The sequence below is a fragment of the Osmia bicornis genome, chromosome 12, assembly GCF_907164935.1.
Source record: "Osmia bicornis bicornis chromosome 12, iOsmBic2.1, whole genome shotgun sequence".
In the NCBI taxonomy this organism is placed as follows: Eukaryota; Metazoa; Arthropoda; class Insecta; order Hymenoptera; family Megachilidae; genus Osmia; species Osmia bicornis.
This window is the reverse complement of record NC_060227.1, coordinates 4,058,716-4,075,809: the sequence shown is the minus strand read 5'-3', so window position 1 is coordinate 4,075,809 and position 17,094 is coordinate 4,058,716. Positions and strand designations below refer to the sequence as shown.

The window sequence follows — 17,094 nt, the reverse complement described above, 5'->3', positions numbered from 1 at the left end:
TAGTACTAGTCAATCAAAAGTCGGACAAGCATTAATTTGGCAAATAAATTGGCAATTTCTTCAGTTCGATATTTCACCTCAAAACTACTCAAATTATATCAAAAGTAATAATAATTAAATTTTAATAAATAATACAGCAGAAAAGTATGAAGTTCACGAATTTATCTGTCAACGACTACGTCTCTGTAATGTGTAACAATGCTATAAAATTGCTTAATCCGTCAAACTGATAGCTGAATTGTTTTTCAACCTTGTATGACGACATTTTATCGGGGATATATCATCTAAAAGTATCCCAGATTGACAATTGGCGCGAAAGCACGTCGATATTCTAACGAATAGCAATCTGGAACAGCAAACAAACCGTTCTATCGTTCGAGCAGACGAGAACCCAGACGGAAATGGACGTCCAATTATTTCATACGGGATTTTTTCTCTCTCTATTCAGGCGTTCGATGATTATCGAGGTATAACGTATGTACGACACAGAAAAAAGAATCTCCCGACAAGGCAATCGTCGTAATTTAGACGTGGTCGCCTGTCGATACTTAAACGACAACTTCTGATCTCTGTTTTTCCTTTGATATCTTCCTCGCGGAATAGAGAATCACTCGACAGACAATTAGTTCTCGATCTCTCGATGCGATACCACGTCGTCGATAAAAAGAGAGACACTTGATTCTGGATGATTTTACCCATCGACTACTTCTTTCGTGTTATATTAGTATTTGGACAGGGAAATTGGAATTGGTGAAACCGATTGAACCGCTATTTTCTTTCTTTCAAAAGAAACTTTATGATTTTTGTACGAGGTAGATCTTTGATTGCCTGATCAGACATTGTCTTATTCTACTGGAAAGACGTTCTTCCTGTGATTGGAGAAAATTTATATAATTTTATATAATGTAGAGAGCCTCAATTTTAACAAAATTCGAAATTTTGATTTAACATATTTTTATATAACATTTCGAAGTAAGCTATTGTATTAATTTTCTTGAAATAGAATTGTTTTTGCAATTAATTAATAAATAATTACTATAGAAGGTGGATGTATTGTCTGACTAAAAGCAATCTTATTCTATTTGGAGATAGAACTTAGAACCCAGTAATCTCTTAATCTTCAGAAACTATGGAAGAAAATTCTTCATAACTCGTATTATTCCCTTCGTACTTCTTAATTACGTTAATGGATCGATCACACTCGCCGTGAAGAATATTAAACGCGAATGACGAACGGGGAAAACGTTCGCCTCGAATGCTTTTAATTAAACGAACCAGGGAGACTGATGAAAATTCGATCAACACAGTGTTCACAATTAAATCCCTTGGCGGAAACGGAAGTAGAACGAGGAAAACTCGAAGGCTAAAAGCTGAGAACGCTCGAATCTGCTTAGAGGATCAGTTTATCTCGCGAGCTTCGAAGGGTTTACTTTGATGCGAAACGTTTTCCGCTTATCGTTCTACTTCCTGTTGCTCGGAGCTGGAAACAGGAGCCGCATTTCTCTCTTCGTGTTCCTTAATGCACTAGATGGTAATTTTATGATACCAAGTCTCTTATTCGAACGAATGATCTTACCGAAAGTAGGTTACTTGGAAGATTGGAAATTGTTTATTCTTACTTGGATAAAATTCTAAGATTAACTGCGAAAATACTTTTCCTATTCAACGAAACGGTCCACATAATTCACAATTAAGGGAGGCTAATTAAAGTAGGTCCTGTTAGTCGCAATAACAGCCTCGTGTTTCAATCGATTAATCCGATCGTCAACGTCAAAGGGCACGCCATTAATAGATTATCGAGATTTTCGTATGCAACGTGTCGCATTAACGAATGACTTGTTGCATCGTTAAGATAGCTTAATTGTCAAACATCAGACAGAATTGTAGCCATTTGCTGGAAGATTAATGCTTTACCCGGCCTACTGGATAAGTGATCCACGGTTTGCGAATCTACTGCATTGCAGGTGCAATGTAACAGCCGTTGCATTTCTTTTAGTGAAATAATTAACTAAATAATTTTTCAAGATATTTATTGTCAGTAATAATTAGAGTAGAGTCGGGTTAGAATTTTTCGATTCAATTTGGATTGGATCGAAATTATTCAGTTCGGATCGGTTCATTTCAATTCGGGTCGCATCGGAATTGCTCGACTTCTCGCATACCTCCAGCAACAATGCTATTGTATAACATTTCAGTCTTTCTTTTCCCAATTCCTTGTAAAATGAAATATTCATCTCGATCACGCCCAAAGGCGTACTTCAATCAGAAAAACGACGTTTCATCGATCCAACGATAGCGTGATCGTTTCGATCATTGATTAATGAAACGTCCGGCGTTTGATTGATAGCGACACGGTTCTATCGTTTCATCGTAGTTCGTACCGCACGCGAGATACATCCAACAGCACTCTTCTATTTTCCTCTTGGAAAACTTACCTGTACGTGGTGACCTGGAGATAGAAGCCAGAGGCAGATTTATCGTGGTGCGTGGGACGACAGGTTGCACGAAAAATCCTGTGGGTGGGTTCCCCTGGTAACAGCTGAAAACGTGGCCGACCAGGGTGCACGCCTCTTTCATGGATGCACACCTACTCTGACCTCTTTGTATTTCATACGAGAGTTCCGACAATCTCACGGAGAGAGAATTGAAATTGTTGAAGTTAGCAGATGGCACGACCATCGTGAACGTGATGTTATTCTCTCTGTTAAGAAACTGGAGAGATATTTAGTTAGCGAGAGAAGTGCAACACCTTGTTTAAATTTCATTAGTAGATGCTGAGAGTGCAAAATTCTTTTCTCAAAGAATTTGAAATTTTCTTACTTTTATATTTTGAAAGCTCTCGATAGGAAATTTATTGAAATTATTTTTTCATTTTAAAAATTTGGCTTACAACACTTTGGAAAATAACAGCTGATTTATAGCTGAAGATGTAGGAACTATTCACTGGTGGTTCGAGGAAGAAAAGACTTTTTGGTATTTCAGTCGCCGCTCAAAGAATAACCTGTCAACTGGATGCAATCTACTTCGCAAACGAGAAATCCCGTTAAGAAAAGACTGCTGCTCCCTGAGGAGACCGGGAATACTGATTCTACCGACGAAATTACACACGGAGTCGCATGATGGATTCGCCAAGCTGCAGTTCCCGTTTTCTTCGTGCTTACGGTCAAAGCGACCGCAAAGTTCATAACGTTGGAGCAGCACGAAACATTCAGTGACGTTTCTGCCGTCAAAGAGAGCCTCGAAATAGCTGGAAGCCTTTGTTCCAACTGGCATTAAACTATGTATACACGACGAGATCGTTTTGTCATCCTAACAGAGAAACACTGAATACTTTTTCTCCCCGTCTTTTCGCTATTTTTCGAGCACCTTGCGAACGATAACAGTCTGTCAAACACTTTTGTAATTCTATCAAAGTTCTCATGAAAATGAAAAATCTTTGTTCACTTGTCAAATGACCTAGAGTTTGATTTAATAGTTGGGCGAACATGAACCTGATCTACTTGTCTGACTAAAAGTGTACTTGTTCTACTTATATGGTTACATTCGGTGTCGTCATTCAGAGAATCTTTTCTACCAAGGATTTCTTGACTGCAAAATATTCGAAGAATAATTTTTCGAGGAGCAGGGTGAAATTTAGGAAATGAAAATACAGTACAAAAATGAAAAATGAAGTACAAAATTAAATTAAAATTATGGTTTTCTTCAAGGCCCGTCGTCTAAAAGGGGTTAATTACTATTAATAAATAATTACCAGCTTGAAAACAAAATATTTTCTTTAATATTAAGTTTTTATATTATTATAATAGGTATACAAATTAATTTGGTGCTTTTATCATTACGCCCTTTTAATTATTATTTTAAATTTGAATATTTTCCCACACTTTTGTGTATTTGCAAAGTGGCTATAACTATTAAAAATAAATCTTGAAATAAAAAGAAAAGGTACAGAATTAATTTATGCATCTAATATTTATGGGGGTACATAAATAGTAGTTAACACTTTATCTGCATTTTCTTCACCTCATAAATTATTTTTGATAAAATTAAATAATGTTAAAAAAATAGCCTCCCGTAACCATAACAACACACTGTTTCCTCAGAAAGCTGGGCTGGGAGCGTGGTATGCAGTCTGTAACTGGAGCTCTCTCGTTGGCCTTCTTCCTGGGTTTGATTTACAAGAGTGCCTCCCTCTATCATCCTCAACGACGAGCCATGTTACACCTGAAAAATCAACGTGGCAAAGTGAAAGAGAAGAAGTCCGCTACCAGGGTGCCCAGGCAACCATGGGTAGACCTCAGCCCTCTGGGTAGTCGTCCCGTCAGGATGTTAATGTTAGCTGCAGGAGCTGCTGGTTTCGGCCTTTATACTCCAGCCTTTTACATCGTGAGTACCCTAATTACCATATATTCTTAGACGTAGACAGCTTCCTCGACTGTTCTTACAATTAGTTTTAACCCACTCAGAAGTACCTGTTTGTGATGCAGATATTAATTGTGAGTGAAATTTTTCTTCTGCTGTCCGGTAAACACTTGGAATCCTAATTTCTATTTTCATATTTTGAAAGTGGTTCGCCATTTTGTAAACTGAAAATTACATTTATTCCTTTTAAAATAATTAAAAATATTTACATATTTTTGAATTTTTGAATTTGGAGATTTTGTAATTTGGGAATTGCGAAATTTTTGAACTTTGGAGTTTTGAAATATTGGAATTTTGGAGTTTACATATTTGCACTTTCTAAGGCGACTAATTATAAACACAGGATATCCAATTCCCACAATTAAATTGTAACATTGATACAACAAATCCACGCCATCTCAAAGACTCGGTTCTCCAACACGAAGCACTTCAAAAGCAGCTCTGTCCCTAGGTTCAAGCTGCCAGAAGCACGCCTATACGACCAGTTGCAAGGGGAATCATAGGGGAGGTCGCAGTCGTCAACTTCGTTATCCAACAAAGTCTGAACAAAGTTGACCGGTTTACAAACATATAATCGAGATTGACCCTACTAGTTATATACACGTAGGTCGGTGTTTCGTAGTTGTACCTAATCTGTACGCTTGCAGGTCAGCTCAATATTGTGTGACCAGCCCATTTCAAACAACCCATGCACCATGAAACTTGTAGCTTTGTAAGCTTTTCTGTTAAATCACTTTTCGAAATTCACTTTACTGACAATCAGTTTTTCCAATATTTCCATGAACACAAGTGAAAATTTTAGTGATATCTTGTTTGATTCAGAATTAGAAACTATTGCAAATTTTATATTTTACAATTTTTACTATCCATGATTGCAAATTAATTCCCCGTCTATTTTTTAAATGGGAGACTTATTTTCTTGTATCACTTTTCAAATACATAAGGGTGGGAAAATATTCAAATTGAATATTGGTAATACCTAATACGAGTAATAAGTTAATTAAAAGTGACGAACTCATAAAAATTCTAATGTCACCCATATGGATATCCTATGAGTACAAAAATTCCATAGGAACTCATAGAATACTTATAGATTGTATGATAGCAATATAGACTTTACATTAAAACCCATGGAAGAACAAAGTGTATGAAACAATGAATTTGTAAAAGCTCCCCAAGGCTCTATTCAGAAACGTGACAACAGTAACACGACTTTTTTAACAGCAGTTTTACTAGTACCATGTTTTGCAAAGCGAAGTCTACATGGGTTGAAAATGAACAAGTGACCTTTCTGTGTTACCTGTGTCAGGAAATTGTCTCTTGGTGGCTTCTAAACTCTCGTCGTCTGTCTAGGTCAATATAGATCTAGGTAACCCTTAGGGAGCTTTTAGGGATTCAGACAAACCTCCACTTTCCTTTTCTACATTTCATACTGTCCAACATTGAACCAGCTAGTTAATGTCCACTTTGTTACAATTTTCTAATGCAGTAACTTCCTAAAGTGAATAATACCTCTTCTTTATGATCGCTGGAACGGTTCACAGGAATGAGGGGATTAGAAGCGTCAGTTTTAATTGGAAGGTATAAATTTGTCACTGCATCTCATCTTTCTGTTCATTTATTTAAAGAAGGTAGATTTTCAGGCGGCGCTGAGTAAAGGACGGGGGATAATAGGTAAAATAATTTTGGGTACCTCTGTTCTAATGAGCAACATCCCTTTCAGGCTGTGCAGGGCCACAAAGACGGTTTAGAGGCCAGTGCTGTGGTGCTTTTGCAGACTTGCTTGGGTTTGGCAGCAGCCCTCGGTTGTGCGGCTTGGGGAGTTGTAACCGCTAGACCATCTGCGCAGTGTCTGGTGTCCAGGCAATACCTCTGCCAGGCGGCGCTCCTAGGAGTCGGTTAGTATACATGAAATTGTGGTCTTGTAGGTCGTAGCATACCGTTAAATTAACCAACCCCTATCCCACTATGAATCCATATAAAAAATTACAAAATAAGGAAAGAAATCATTAATGAAGTTGGTGAAAAAAATTTCTTTCCCTATATTTATAACCATCCTGTACACATTGTGGTGGAATAGAAACGGGTTAGATCCTTGGCCATCGCTCGTGTTATGCTTTCGTTTAGAAAGGTTCGTCGTCCGGAGGTTTCTAAACGTATAGCCCTCATTCAAGTCCGGGGTAGACTTTCTCTACCCCTACCAAGTCTCTATCACCCTTTTGAAGCCGGCGAGCTCTTCGAGTGTCAGCCGTATACACGTCTTTGCCCCTCATTCAGCTGGCTTACCCTCGGCTTGACTAGAGTTCCCGACACAAAGTATTTTCCATTCTGTCCCGAGACCACCCCTGTCTCTACCGAGCCTGATACTTCGCCACCCTTTCCATCCCTTTCGTCCCGGTGTTCTTTACCTTTGGCCACGGAGGCGAATATCGCGGATAGAAGGCCGTTGCAATCGTTAATGGGCTTGCCTCTGGACAGAGGAAGCGCATTTAAAACTCGACCGACGGAATCGGAACCGCCTCGAAGCGGTTTTGTTATCGAAATAAACTGATCAACCGATTCTACAGTTCTTTCAATGGTCGCGGTTCAATCTGTCGTTGGTCTCGGTGGAATATATATTTTTCTGTTTGTTTCTCTGGCGGTGAGCTTTAATTGGATTGCTGATCGATTTCAGAACGCAGGTAGAAGGAGGTGAATTTGGTTCTGGATTAATTATTCAATGTATTTCTGTCGTTGAAGTTACACCTGGATTGATTTCTCTTCGAAATTTTTATTTCTATTTCAATTAACCCTTCGACGGCGGACCATGGAGAGAGCCCGAATTTTAAATGTTATTTTGTATTTCATTTTCTATGTTTGTAATTATGCATTTAATTTTAAGTTTCGATCTCGATTGACCTAGACTCCGCTGTTCGAGTGAAAAATAGAAATAAAATAAACATTCGACGGTTTAAAAATTCATGACTCTATCCCGGCAACGACAATACGTAGACGAGTTGGAAGAAGGGTTGAAACGCAAAACGTGCGAGCAAAAATTCCATGGAACGTAACTCGTAATCAGTGGAGAACTGTATTTTCATCCACGTACACAGGCACGCGCGAGCTCCACGATACGCGGAGCGTCCCTTTTTCACGACGAAAAAGGAGAGCTGACAACCAAGAGCTAAATATACAACCGAGAAGTCCCAAGCCCAAAAAGCTGCTTATCCCTGTCCTGTTGGATCGAGTTTACTGCTGGCACTACTATTCACCTGCCAGCAGATAAACCATCCGAGAAAAAGTTTACCTATGTATTTCCTTCGTTTTTAAATGGAACAAACATTAATGCATTTTGTTGAATTAAAAAATTTATTTATCGAATAAATGTAAAGCTGTCATGAATAACAATATGATGAAATTTTATGTGTAAACTTTTCATGATTTGATTTTTGTCATTTTATTTTCATATTTATTTATAATCGTATTATTCAATAACAGTGAATTGTGTGATAAAGCATTGTTATTTATTCAAACAAAATTTTTACCGAGTTCACTGTTGTTGTATTGTTATTATCTCGACCATTGTGGAACGATACAATTGCATGGAGAGCTTAAATCAGAAACCAGTTATCGATGATAAAGCAGCAGTGATAACGTTCAATTTGTAAAATGAAAACATTCCAAATTTCAGGAAATTCTGCAGAAATCGTAATTAGGCTATAAATTACAATTATCTGAGTTTTATGAGAGAAATAAAATGAGCACATACATTTTTGGTGTGGTTGGGTAAAGAAATAAAATGAGCTTTTGGTCGGGTTGAGTAAAGATCAGATCGAGTCGAGTAATAATCAGGTCAGGTTGTGTAATGATAGGGTTGAGTTAGATCGAGTCGAGTAGGTACTGTATTCGGGTACTCGTGTCGAGTTTGGGTCCCGAAATTATGTATTAGACAAACTTACACGGTCCCTTTCAAACTCGAAAAAAAATTTCAGACCCGAATTCGACCCGAATTTTCAGATACCCGCATACCCCTTATATTATATTCGGGTATAATATCAGTGACCCCATAGCATTCAATGAATTAATGTCAGTGTGCGCTATAATGGACGTTCATTTTCATTTTCACTCTCTTAGCCTCAGTGTTACTTTAGATGTCATCATCATCGCATCTCAGACTCTCAGTCTCATCATCATTCTCACCCTATTCTTAACTACTTCTCAACATCTTTGTCTTCCACTTCTCCGTCGCCTACCTCATTATCTCAGTTTGCTAAGTCGTTCATTCCCAAGGGGATTAAAATCGCCATAGAAAAATCTTAACCCCATCCTAAACTGTTCTACATTCAACCCTTTACAATCTATCGTATGTACAATTCATTAATATATTTATTAAAGCGTATGGAAGCGATCAAATGGCTCGATAGGTTTCCTATCGATATTCCACCTATTAATTACATACGGTCTATCATGATACGGTGTTATGTAGGCTTAACGAGCTACAGAACACCGTTTCATTGCTTTATTTCCGATCTGCGCTAATGACCGTGCACGGTAAGAGGATTACGAAATAAACTGTGGCTTCGCTACTAGCTGGGATCTCTGTGTTGAAATATAAATGGCAATCTTGAAACGTCCATACTGGATGTACCTCTGTTCACTATACGTTTATGTCCTGCCATTCTCTGCAACTAAAACTAGAACTCGCATTATCATTTGTTTCAAAATGTATGACTAACATTCTGTCGTTTGTTAAAGCGACTGTATGGAAATTTCTATTTATATGGAAAATTATTTCTGGATTTGAATAATATTTTTAAATGGAAAATATGCATATGGTAACTTTAGGTTTTAAGAATAAGGAAAATAAGGTAGTAGGCCAGGGGTCACCAAACTTTTTGAGGAACAGGCAGGATCGAAATTTTTCAAAACATGGGGTATCGAATCACAATAGAACAATAGAAGATAAAATTTTATAAATAAAAGTCTACTGATCAAATTGTGTTACTTCCTCCTTTTTCGAAGTTAGTTAAAAATTCGGTTTTAAGGATAGAAAAAGTAGATTAATAGAGTACGAGAGGTAGTATAACAAGAAGTGGTAATATAGCAAGAGTTTACTATTTTCTACTATTGTAAACCTATCAGAGTACTATATTCACTCTCCTAATACATGTAGTATAACCAAGGCACCAAGGGTAGGAGGTATAGTGTAGTAAGATATGGAGAGCTTACTGTACTCTACCCCACCATATACCCTACTAATATAAATTAGATTGAAGTATTTTAAGCATCTCTGTGTTTTTTATTTTAAAGCTATAGCTCAAGTGGCACTGGGCAGTGTGCAAGGTTACCACGGACTGGTCTTGGCGTCCGGACTCTATGGCGCCTCTCTCGGTGGGGCTCTTTATTCTCTGAAAATGCTGGCTCTCGAAAGACTGAGGGCGAGACACTTTGCACGATCCTGGGCGCTCGTACAAGCTGCGGAAGCTCTACCTATTCTTCTCGGAGTTCCTCTTACTGGTAAATCGCTTTTATTCCTTGGTTGACAGTGGCAGAGATTTAGGAGTGAATACACCACAGCTTTCAATACAAGTACCGATGACATCGCGATCCTTTCCTATCTAACCGAAGATGTTGATCTTTCAAAGTACCGCGAGTTTGGTTCTGTTTGCTTGTTGTTTTCCACGCCGAGTGCACGCTTAGCTGTTCGTTGGAGTTTAGGTCAACGAGAGCCTGGCTGTGTACTTGGTTAAGTGGAGTGTACTACCTGCCATTTGACGATTAAGTAGTACACAAATAAACGTTTGTTGTTTGAGAAAATCCTGCTAAAGAGTCGACGAGGTAGCAGGTGTTTTAGATTTCAAGGTTCTCCTAAGTGGAGGACAGGAATCCCTAGGACCTAGGTTCTAACATCAAGGATCTTAGTTCCATTCTAGTGTTTCTGTCTTATAATATTTGATTTCTAATCACACCTTGAATTCCCTAAACTAACTCACCCTAATCCTCTGATTACAGGTTACATGAACGCGAACAGCCCAAGGGTGGGTTACTACGCGTGCACTTTAAGTTCCTTGTGCGGTGCAGCGTTACTTTTCCTGGTCGGTTGGGGTCGACAACCAGTATCACCGGTTCTACCAGGGTCCCATCTATCGAGCGTGAACGTCCCGCCACCCTGTGCCTGTCCACCGCCACCCAGGCCCAGGTTACCCAAGTCTCAGTCTCTTCACGTGCCGTTAGACGTCGAGGAGAACCTACGTGAGAGGGAGATGGAGAGGATGCACACTGCCGATCATTATTATCAGCCACAGTTCTACGGACCTCTGAGACCCAGCAAGAGCGTACCAGAGGGTCTTAGTCATCAGGACTCCTACAGGAGTCGACCGAGACGTCATCGGGACGTCACGGTGATCGAGCAGATCACTACTAGCGTCTAATAGATCGATTCGAGGAAAAGATACAGATAAAGTTCGGAGATACGGTGATACTTAGCTGTGATTAAATGTTCAAGTACACAGCAGTTGTTGGTTGTTGTACCCTTTGGTTGGGTCTAAGATTATTGTTTAGATCGTGGAAAATAATGATAGGGAGTCATAGATCATTCGTGACATTTCGTACGAGTCCTTTGGATCACTGACAAACAGGAAACTCGAAGGAAGGTGAAAAGACTAGCATCAGCGGGAAGACTCGAGGAACTTTACGACCTCGATGGAGGATTTTTACGAGCGTACAGAATTCAGGACACTACTGCCTTCACGGAAACATAAAATCGTGTGAGGAAAAAGAAATCTCGAGAGGATGTTTCTTGTTTGTAGTCGAATCATTCGTTTACCTACTTCGATGTCGTTCTTTGCTTCTCAATTACACTCCTGTTCGTATAAGTCGTCTGACACTTGATAAATCTAGACGTTTCTCTATCTTAAATATTAGGGATGTACGGGTACCCGAACCTCAGGTCGGGTCGGGTCGAATAATAGTTCGCTTGAGTCGGGTAATGATCGACTTTTTTATCACATAATAATTTCGGGATTCGAATATCAACTTGGTACCCGAACTGCCCTCAAGACTCGAAATTTAATTCGAGAGCCAGCACTGCATTTTTCAGATCTACCTTAAATTCTTAAGTTTGAAAGTATTTCTATTATCGTATATGCATAATCGGATGTAATTAAGTTCAGCGTCTCGAGTTAATTTTCGGTCCCGTACACCCCTGCTAAATACCTCTTTATTAAAATTTGATGATACAAATGAATTACGTTAATCATTACTATTTATTTTTGTTAATTTATGCAAGTGTCCAATGACTCATGCAGGAGGGTGTACATTTCCAATATTGACGATTAACCTCCGTTAAACCGAAAGCTCATTACGTCGCGCTATTTCCATAGAACCCCATTAAGGTTGATATTGCTCTCTAAAATTCGACAATTATCGCACGGTTTCCTGGAAACTGCATAATCCCAGGCTGGGTCTGGTTCGGTTAATCGAGACGATCTTTTGTGCACGCAATATCCGTGAACAATACGAGCCGCTATTATCGTCGACTGTGTTCGAACGCGCACACGTTTCTGTAGAGGACGGTTGACGTTGAAATCTCGCGTCATCGGAAATTCTATTGAGCCGAATCGGTAGATGGACCGATTGGCAGATGCCAGGCCAACGGTGCGTGTCAACATGGTCGCGTATAAGATTACGAGCGGTCGAGTTACCCGGATCGCGTTTGACTACCGGGAAATTTCGAATTTAACACCTATCACCATTGTTTGTCGGGTAGCATGGTTTCAAACGTTTGGATACTACGCGATACCGGAAGTGGATGGCTTTTGATGAACGAGCACCAACCACGTGGAACTTTACGTGTGATTTTGATCTGCTTTTGTAGATCGATGATATAGGAATCTCTGTTGCTGTATGGAGAATATCCGATGATTATTAAAATTGTATGATTTCAATTATCGTTGAATTTATTGGGTATTTTGTTTATGTTTAAAGGATATTAGTAGTTGGTAGTGTTATGTGGGTACCCGAATAAATTTATGTGCTGACGAACTTTTCGGACCTTGTCCAACTCGACTCGACTCGATCATTACCCGATTCGATTCAAGACTTATTATGGTAATTAAAAATTTTATTTAAGAAAATAATTACTGCCAGAGGAATAATATTTTACATGCAACAACAGAGATTCATAAACTGTGGTCATGAAATGATTAAATCAAAATCAGATAAAGTATTAAACCCCTTTTCAAAGAAAAGGATCCTGAGATTAAATTAAATATAAGATGTTAATCAAAATAATTATTAAATCCAAAGGTGAGAAAGATGAATAACGAGTGTTCAGGGAAACGAATCATAGACTGTTGACGTATCATGAAGAGGTTTTATGTTCTTCACCAATTAACGGCGAAGAAATGCTATTAATAAAATGTAAATGGAATTTATATATAGTCTATCTGATCTATAATAATAAGTTAGGGAAATACATTTATTCGTGTTAATGATTTTCTTAGTTACATTGTTATTACGAGGGAAGTATCTATTCATTAATTAATCACTGTACACCGTTTTAGTTAATTTAATATTAAAAATTGAGAAAAGGAGCTGCATCGAAAGTAAATTAAAACTTTTTAACATAATTAATGTCTTTCTGTTGTGATCACCAATGGATTGATATTTCTCTCTGGTGTGTGCTCACAAAAATAACACTTAGAGACTTAAAAAATTGAATTGAAAGTTTTATGTTGTTAGAAGAAAAGATATATACATATGTAAAGAAGTCGGAGCTGGTCTTCGTCTCTGTTCGTCGCACGAATCGTTAGAAATTTCCTTTTGCGTTTTCTAATATACAGTAGAAACCTGGAAAGTAAGTACAACTTAGGAACAATTATACGCATATTGTAATCTATAAGAGAAGAAAAAAAAAAAAAATTAATCAAAAAGGCTCTCGTCTCGAAAAATCAGCTGTAATTTGTGCATATACAAAGGTTCAATTATAGTCTCTATTAGAGAGAACAACTGTAACTTTTATCCAAGTATTTGAAAAATGAGAAACAGACTTCGTAAAAAATATTGTACACTCTGTAACAAATATTCTACTCATCATTCATTGAACGTTGTCTCGAATTCTGATAGAAATTCCAGTATTCTATGAAAGAGAAATTTCTTATCGACTGATTTTCAAGTCAATATCAACGTTTTACCGGTGCCTTTCGTTCTGTGATTAAAGAAAATTAATATTACTTTGAATTTCTAACTCAAACAGCCTTTCAAGCTACTATATCTTTAAAAGATTATTTTAAACTAAAGTTACTCTAAAAGTTAGTTTGTTAATTTATTCAAAATGAACTTGAAGAGTCTGAAATAGTAGTTCTTAATTGGCAATTATAATTTAAAGAAAATCGCAGAAGTAATGAAATAAAATTATTATAGAAATGATGGTACCGGTTAAAATTATAAATCTTTTATTCCTATTAGTGTGTAAAACAGAGGCGTCATGTTAATGATGCCTTTTCCTAATTATGGAGCTTTGTCGCCTCCTTCCTTCTTTTTTAATGAATAAAAAAATGTTATTTATACGTACACATAGTAATCAAAAAACAATAGTAAAAGATTTTACTTCTTTTTCTTTATTAATGTAAATGTTTGTGATAATGTAAACAGTGTGGAGCAAAGCAGGCTTCCACAGGGAAAATGGCTATATAGGGGAAGTAAAAATGAATTTTAATTTTGACGATATTAATACTAAAAGTAATTTAGAAAAGGAATAATATAATTTTCAATTATTAAATATCATATTAAATCGTAGCCAAAGGGTTAATTTGTTGTAATTTTTAATTCTGAATTGTAAAATCTGGTATTATATGCCCCTAAGCCAGCATTTGGTTTCACAAGAGTTACCATATTCTACTTGACGCCTCTGGTGTAAAAGAAAGATCAATGATAAGACTTTGATACGGTAATTGGAAATGGTAAAAGTGATTAGTACCTGATTTCGCTTAGGTAGAAAAACGACACGAAAAAGAAATTGTTAGTTCGTCTGAAAGATCCCAAAACTATTTACAACACTCTTCGTTAATTCTCTATGGTGAATTATTTGTATACTGCCAATTTTTATAGAATATCGTTAAATATTCTTCGATGCACTCGATCTAAATGTAATTCCATGGAAAGCGTAAAATAATTCCACGAACCAACTGATACATCTTAGAATTAATTACGTACACGTGTTTTTTCGACAATTTACTGTATTCGAATGGAAACGAAACCGAAGACACGGATTTCAATATTCTTAAAGTCTATCTTTAATTACTAGACAATGAATTTTTCGAATTTTGAGATCCTTCATTTTCGATTAAAATTCCAAACGATTTAAAAGAAACGTAAGATTTCGAGCTTCTTTTTATAAAGCATGTACAATACTTCCCTTCTTAGCACCAATTCTACCTGACCAGAGTCTTTTTTAATCTTTGCGAATTTTCGAAAAAAGTTGCCTGTCTATGGTACTTTGACAGTCACAAGCTTTGGAACAGAATTTCGAGCTACGATTCTAAAGAAGGCAAAACCAGTTTTATACCTCGTAGCAACTTGGAAAGATTTTTTAAAAAATAGACCACTTTCTCTTCCGATTTCCATTCGTGTAATTACTATTTTTATTATTTACTATAACGTGACTAAATGTACGCTTAAGAGTTAAAGTGAGACTATCGAGGAGGTAGAAGTGAAAGAAGCGATTCGAATGATGGTTTATCGAACCCTTTCGCTACTGAAAATCATTATATCTATTGAATTTTCATGAACATTAATAGAAGATTATACTCGTTTGTCTTTTGAGAGGACAGAATATTTATTTCTAATTTACTTATATTTAATTTAGAGAGCGAAGAAAGTGAAAACCGACTGAAACTATTACAGTATTATAAAACTACCTCTCTAAATGGCACAAATTTGGGTGGCGCCTTGCCACTTAGAGAGGTATTCATTTTAGATTTTATTTCTAATTTATGTATTTTCGATTTGGTGAATGATGAAAGCGAGAACGACTGAGAATATTATAGAGTTACGTATTACCTTTATAAATGGCATAAACTTGGTGCCTTGCCACTTAGAGAGGTATTTATTTTAATATTTATTTCTAATTTACTTATATTTAATTTCGAGAGTGTGCAACGTGCAAACGACTGAAAATATTGCAGTATTATAATCTTACCTTTGTAAATGGCATAAGCTAAGATCCACATTGTACCTCTTAGAGAGGTATTCATTTTAAAAGTTAATAGTGTTACCTATCCTCCAGTTTGCTTATTTTTTATTTGATCAGCGATGAAAATGAAATATAGCGAAAACGACTGAAATATTATAGTATAACTTCTGTAAATGGCAGAGGCTTAGGTCAGCGCTTTACCCTTTAGAGAGGTATTCGCTCTAGCATTTGACGGTGTTATCTATTCTTCAATTTTATTAATGAGAAAAGTGATAGAGGCAATCCAATATAGTCTAATTAAAAATATATGCACTATTTGGCCGAAATAAAGTAGCGAAAGGGTAAAATAAAATTGTTTGTTCACTATGAACCACTGTATAGACTGACGGTATTAGAATTTTGAAATAAAAAAAGAAGGGTGAAGACTTGCCAACAAGTATTTGCACAATTACGATAGACTTCGAGATGGAAAGTCAGTTGGACATCGACTTTCCCGAGACTCTTGTTTAGGTGTATTTCGAAGAATTCTCTTTGATAAATGATGTACACATATACATACACATACACGATGTATACTTAATTCTTGTGAAAGGCTTGATGCAAACCGGCGTTCACGAAACTCGTGACTTCTTTACGTTTTAAACGGGACAATGGCACACGAAAAGGTCTCTCAATTACGAAGCGTTGAGCATTTTGTAAAAGTTTTATAAATAGTTCTATGTAGTTGAACAGCTGGACCAATAAAGTGTATATCCGATTGTACGGATCAATTAATTTCACTGCTTCCCATTTTATATATTGTGCGCCTTGAAAACAGGAATGTGAAAAGTGAGATGAAACGCGTTCTTTATTTTAAAATAACCGCCAAGAATTTTCTTCTGGTGCACTCTATAATTAAAACTAGCAGATTAGGAAATTTCCAGTAGGTAAATTAGGAAAATATCAGTAGATAAGTTTGCGGAATTTCTGCAGGTAATTCATGGTGCCCACGTATATTTTGCATCTCACTGCTAGGGGGCTCTACAACCCCCTTACCATTTTCATGTGATTTATATCACAGTCATTGTATTCGAACAAAGGTAGCTGACAGCGGCGCCGTTATCAGCCGTTCAACATAGAGCGAAGTGAAACATCATCAGTCTTACAGCGGCCGCTGAGGGGTGCAGATCTACCTGCTAAACATACATATACCCTTATTTTATTTTCTGCGTTCATTTAATTTGCTGTATTTACCTTTTTAGCTTATTGAATAAACTCCTTAGGAGGACGAACGTGTTGATTTTATTACTCCCGTGTGCATCCTTTACATCCCTGATTCCTTTACATCCCAGCATTCCTTACATCACTGCATCCTTTACATCCCTGCTTTCCTTACATCCCTACATTCTTTCTATCCCTTCATTCCCTTCATCCCTACATTCCTTACATCACTTCATCTCGTATATTCCTACATTCTTCTTAACTCTACATTCTTTTCATATCTACATTCTTCTCATCCCTAC

At 37.1% G+C, this 17,094-nt stretch overlaps 1 protein-coding gene across 1 annotated transcript in view; it reads left to right on the top strand.

Annotated features, from left to right (window-relative positions):
* Positions 1–16,493, top strand: part of LOC114871341 (monocarboxylate transporter 10-like) — a 41,038-nt gene extending 24,545 nt beyond the window's left edge. The window contains exons 7-10 of the mRNA XM_029177110.2: positions 4,101–4,383; positions 6,143–6,317; positions 9,709–9,915; positions 10,411–16,493. Of these exons, the coding sequence (XP_029032943.1) occupies positions 4,101–4,383; positions 6,143–6,317; positions 9,709–9,915; positions 10,411–10,829 (1,084 nt within the window). The 3' untranslated portion in view covers positions 10,830–16,493. The remainder of the gene's footprint in view (positions 1–4,100; positions 4,384–6,142; positions 6,318–9,708; positions 9,916–10,410) is intronic.
* Positions 16,494–17,094: the final 601 nt, after the last annotated feature.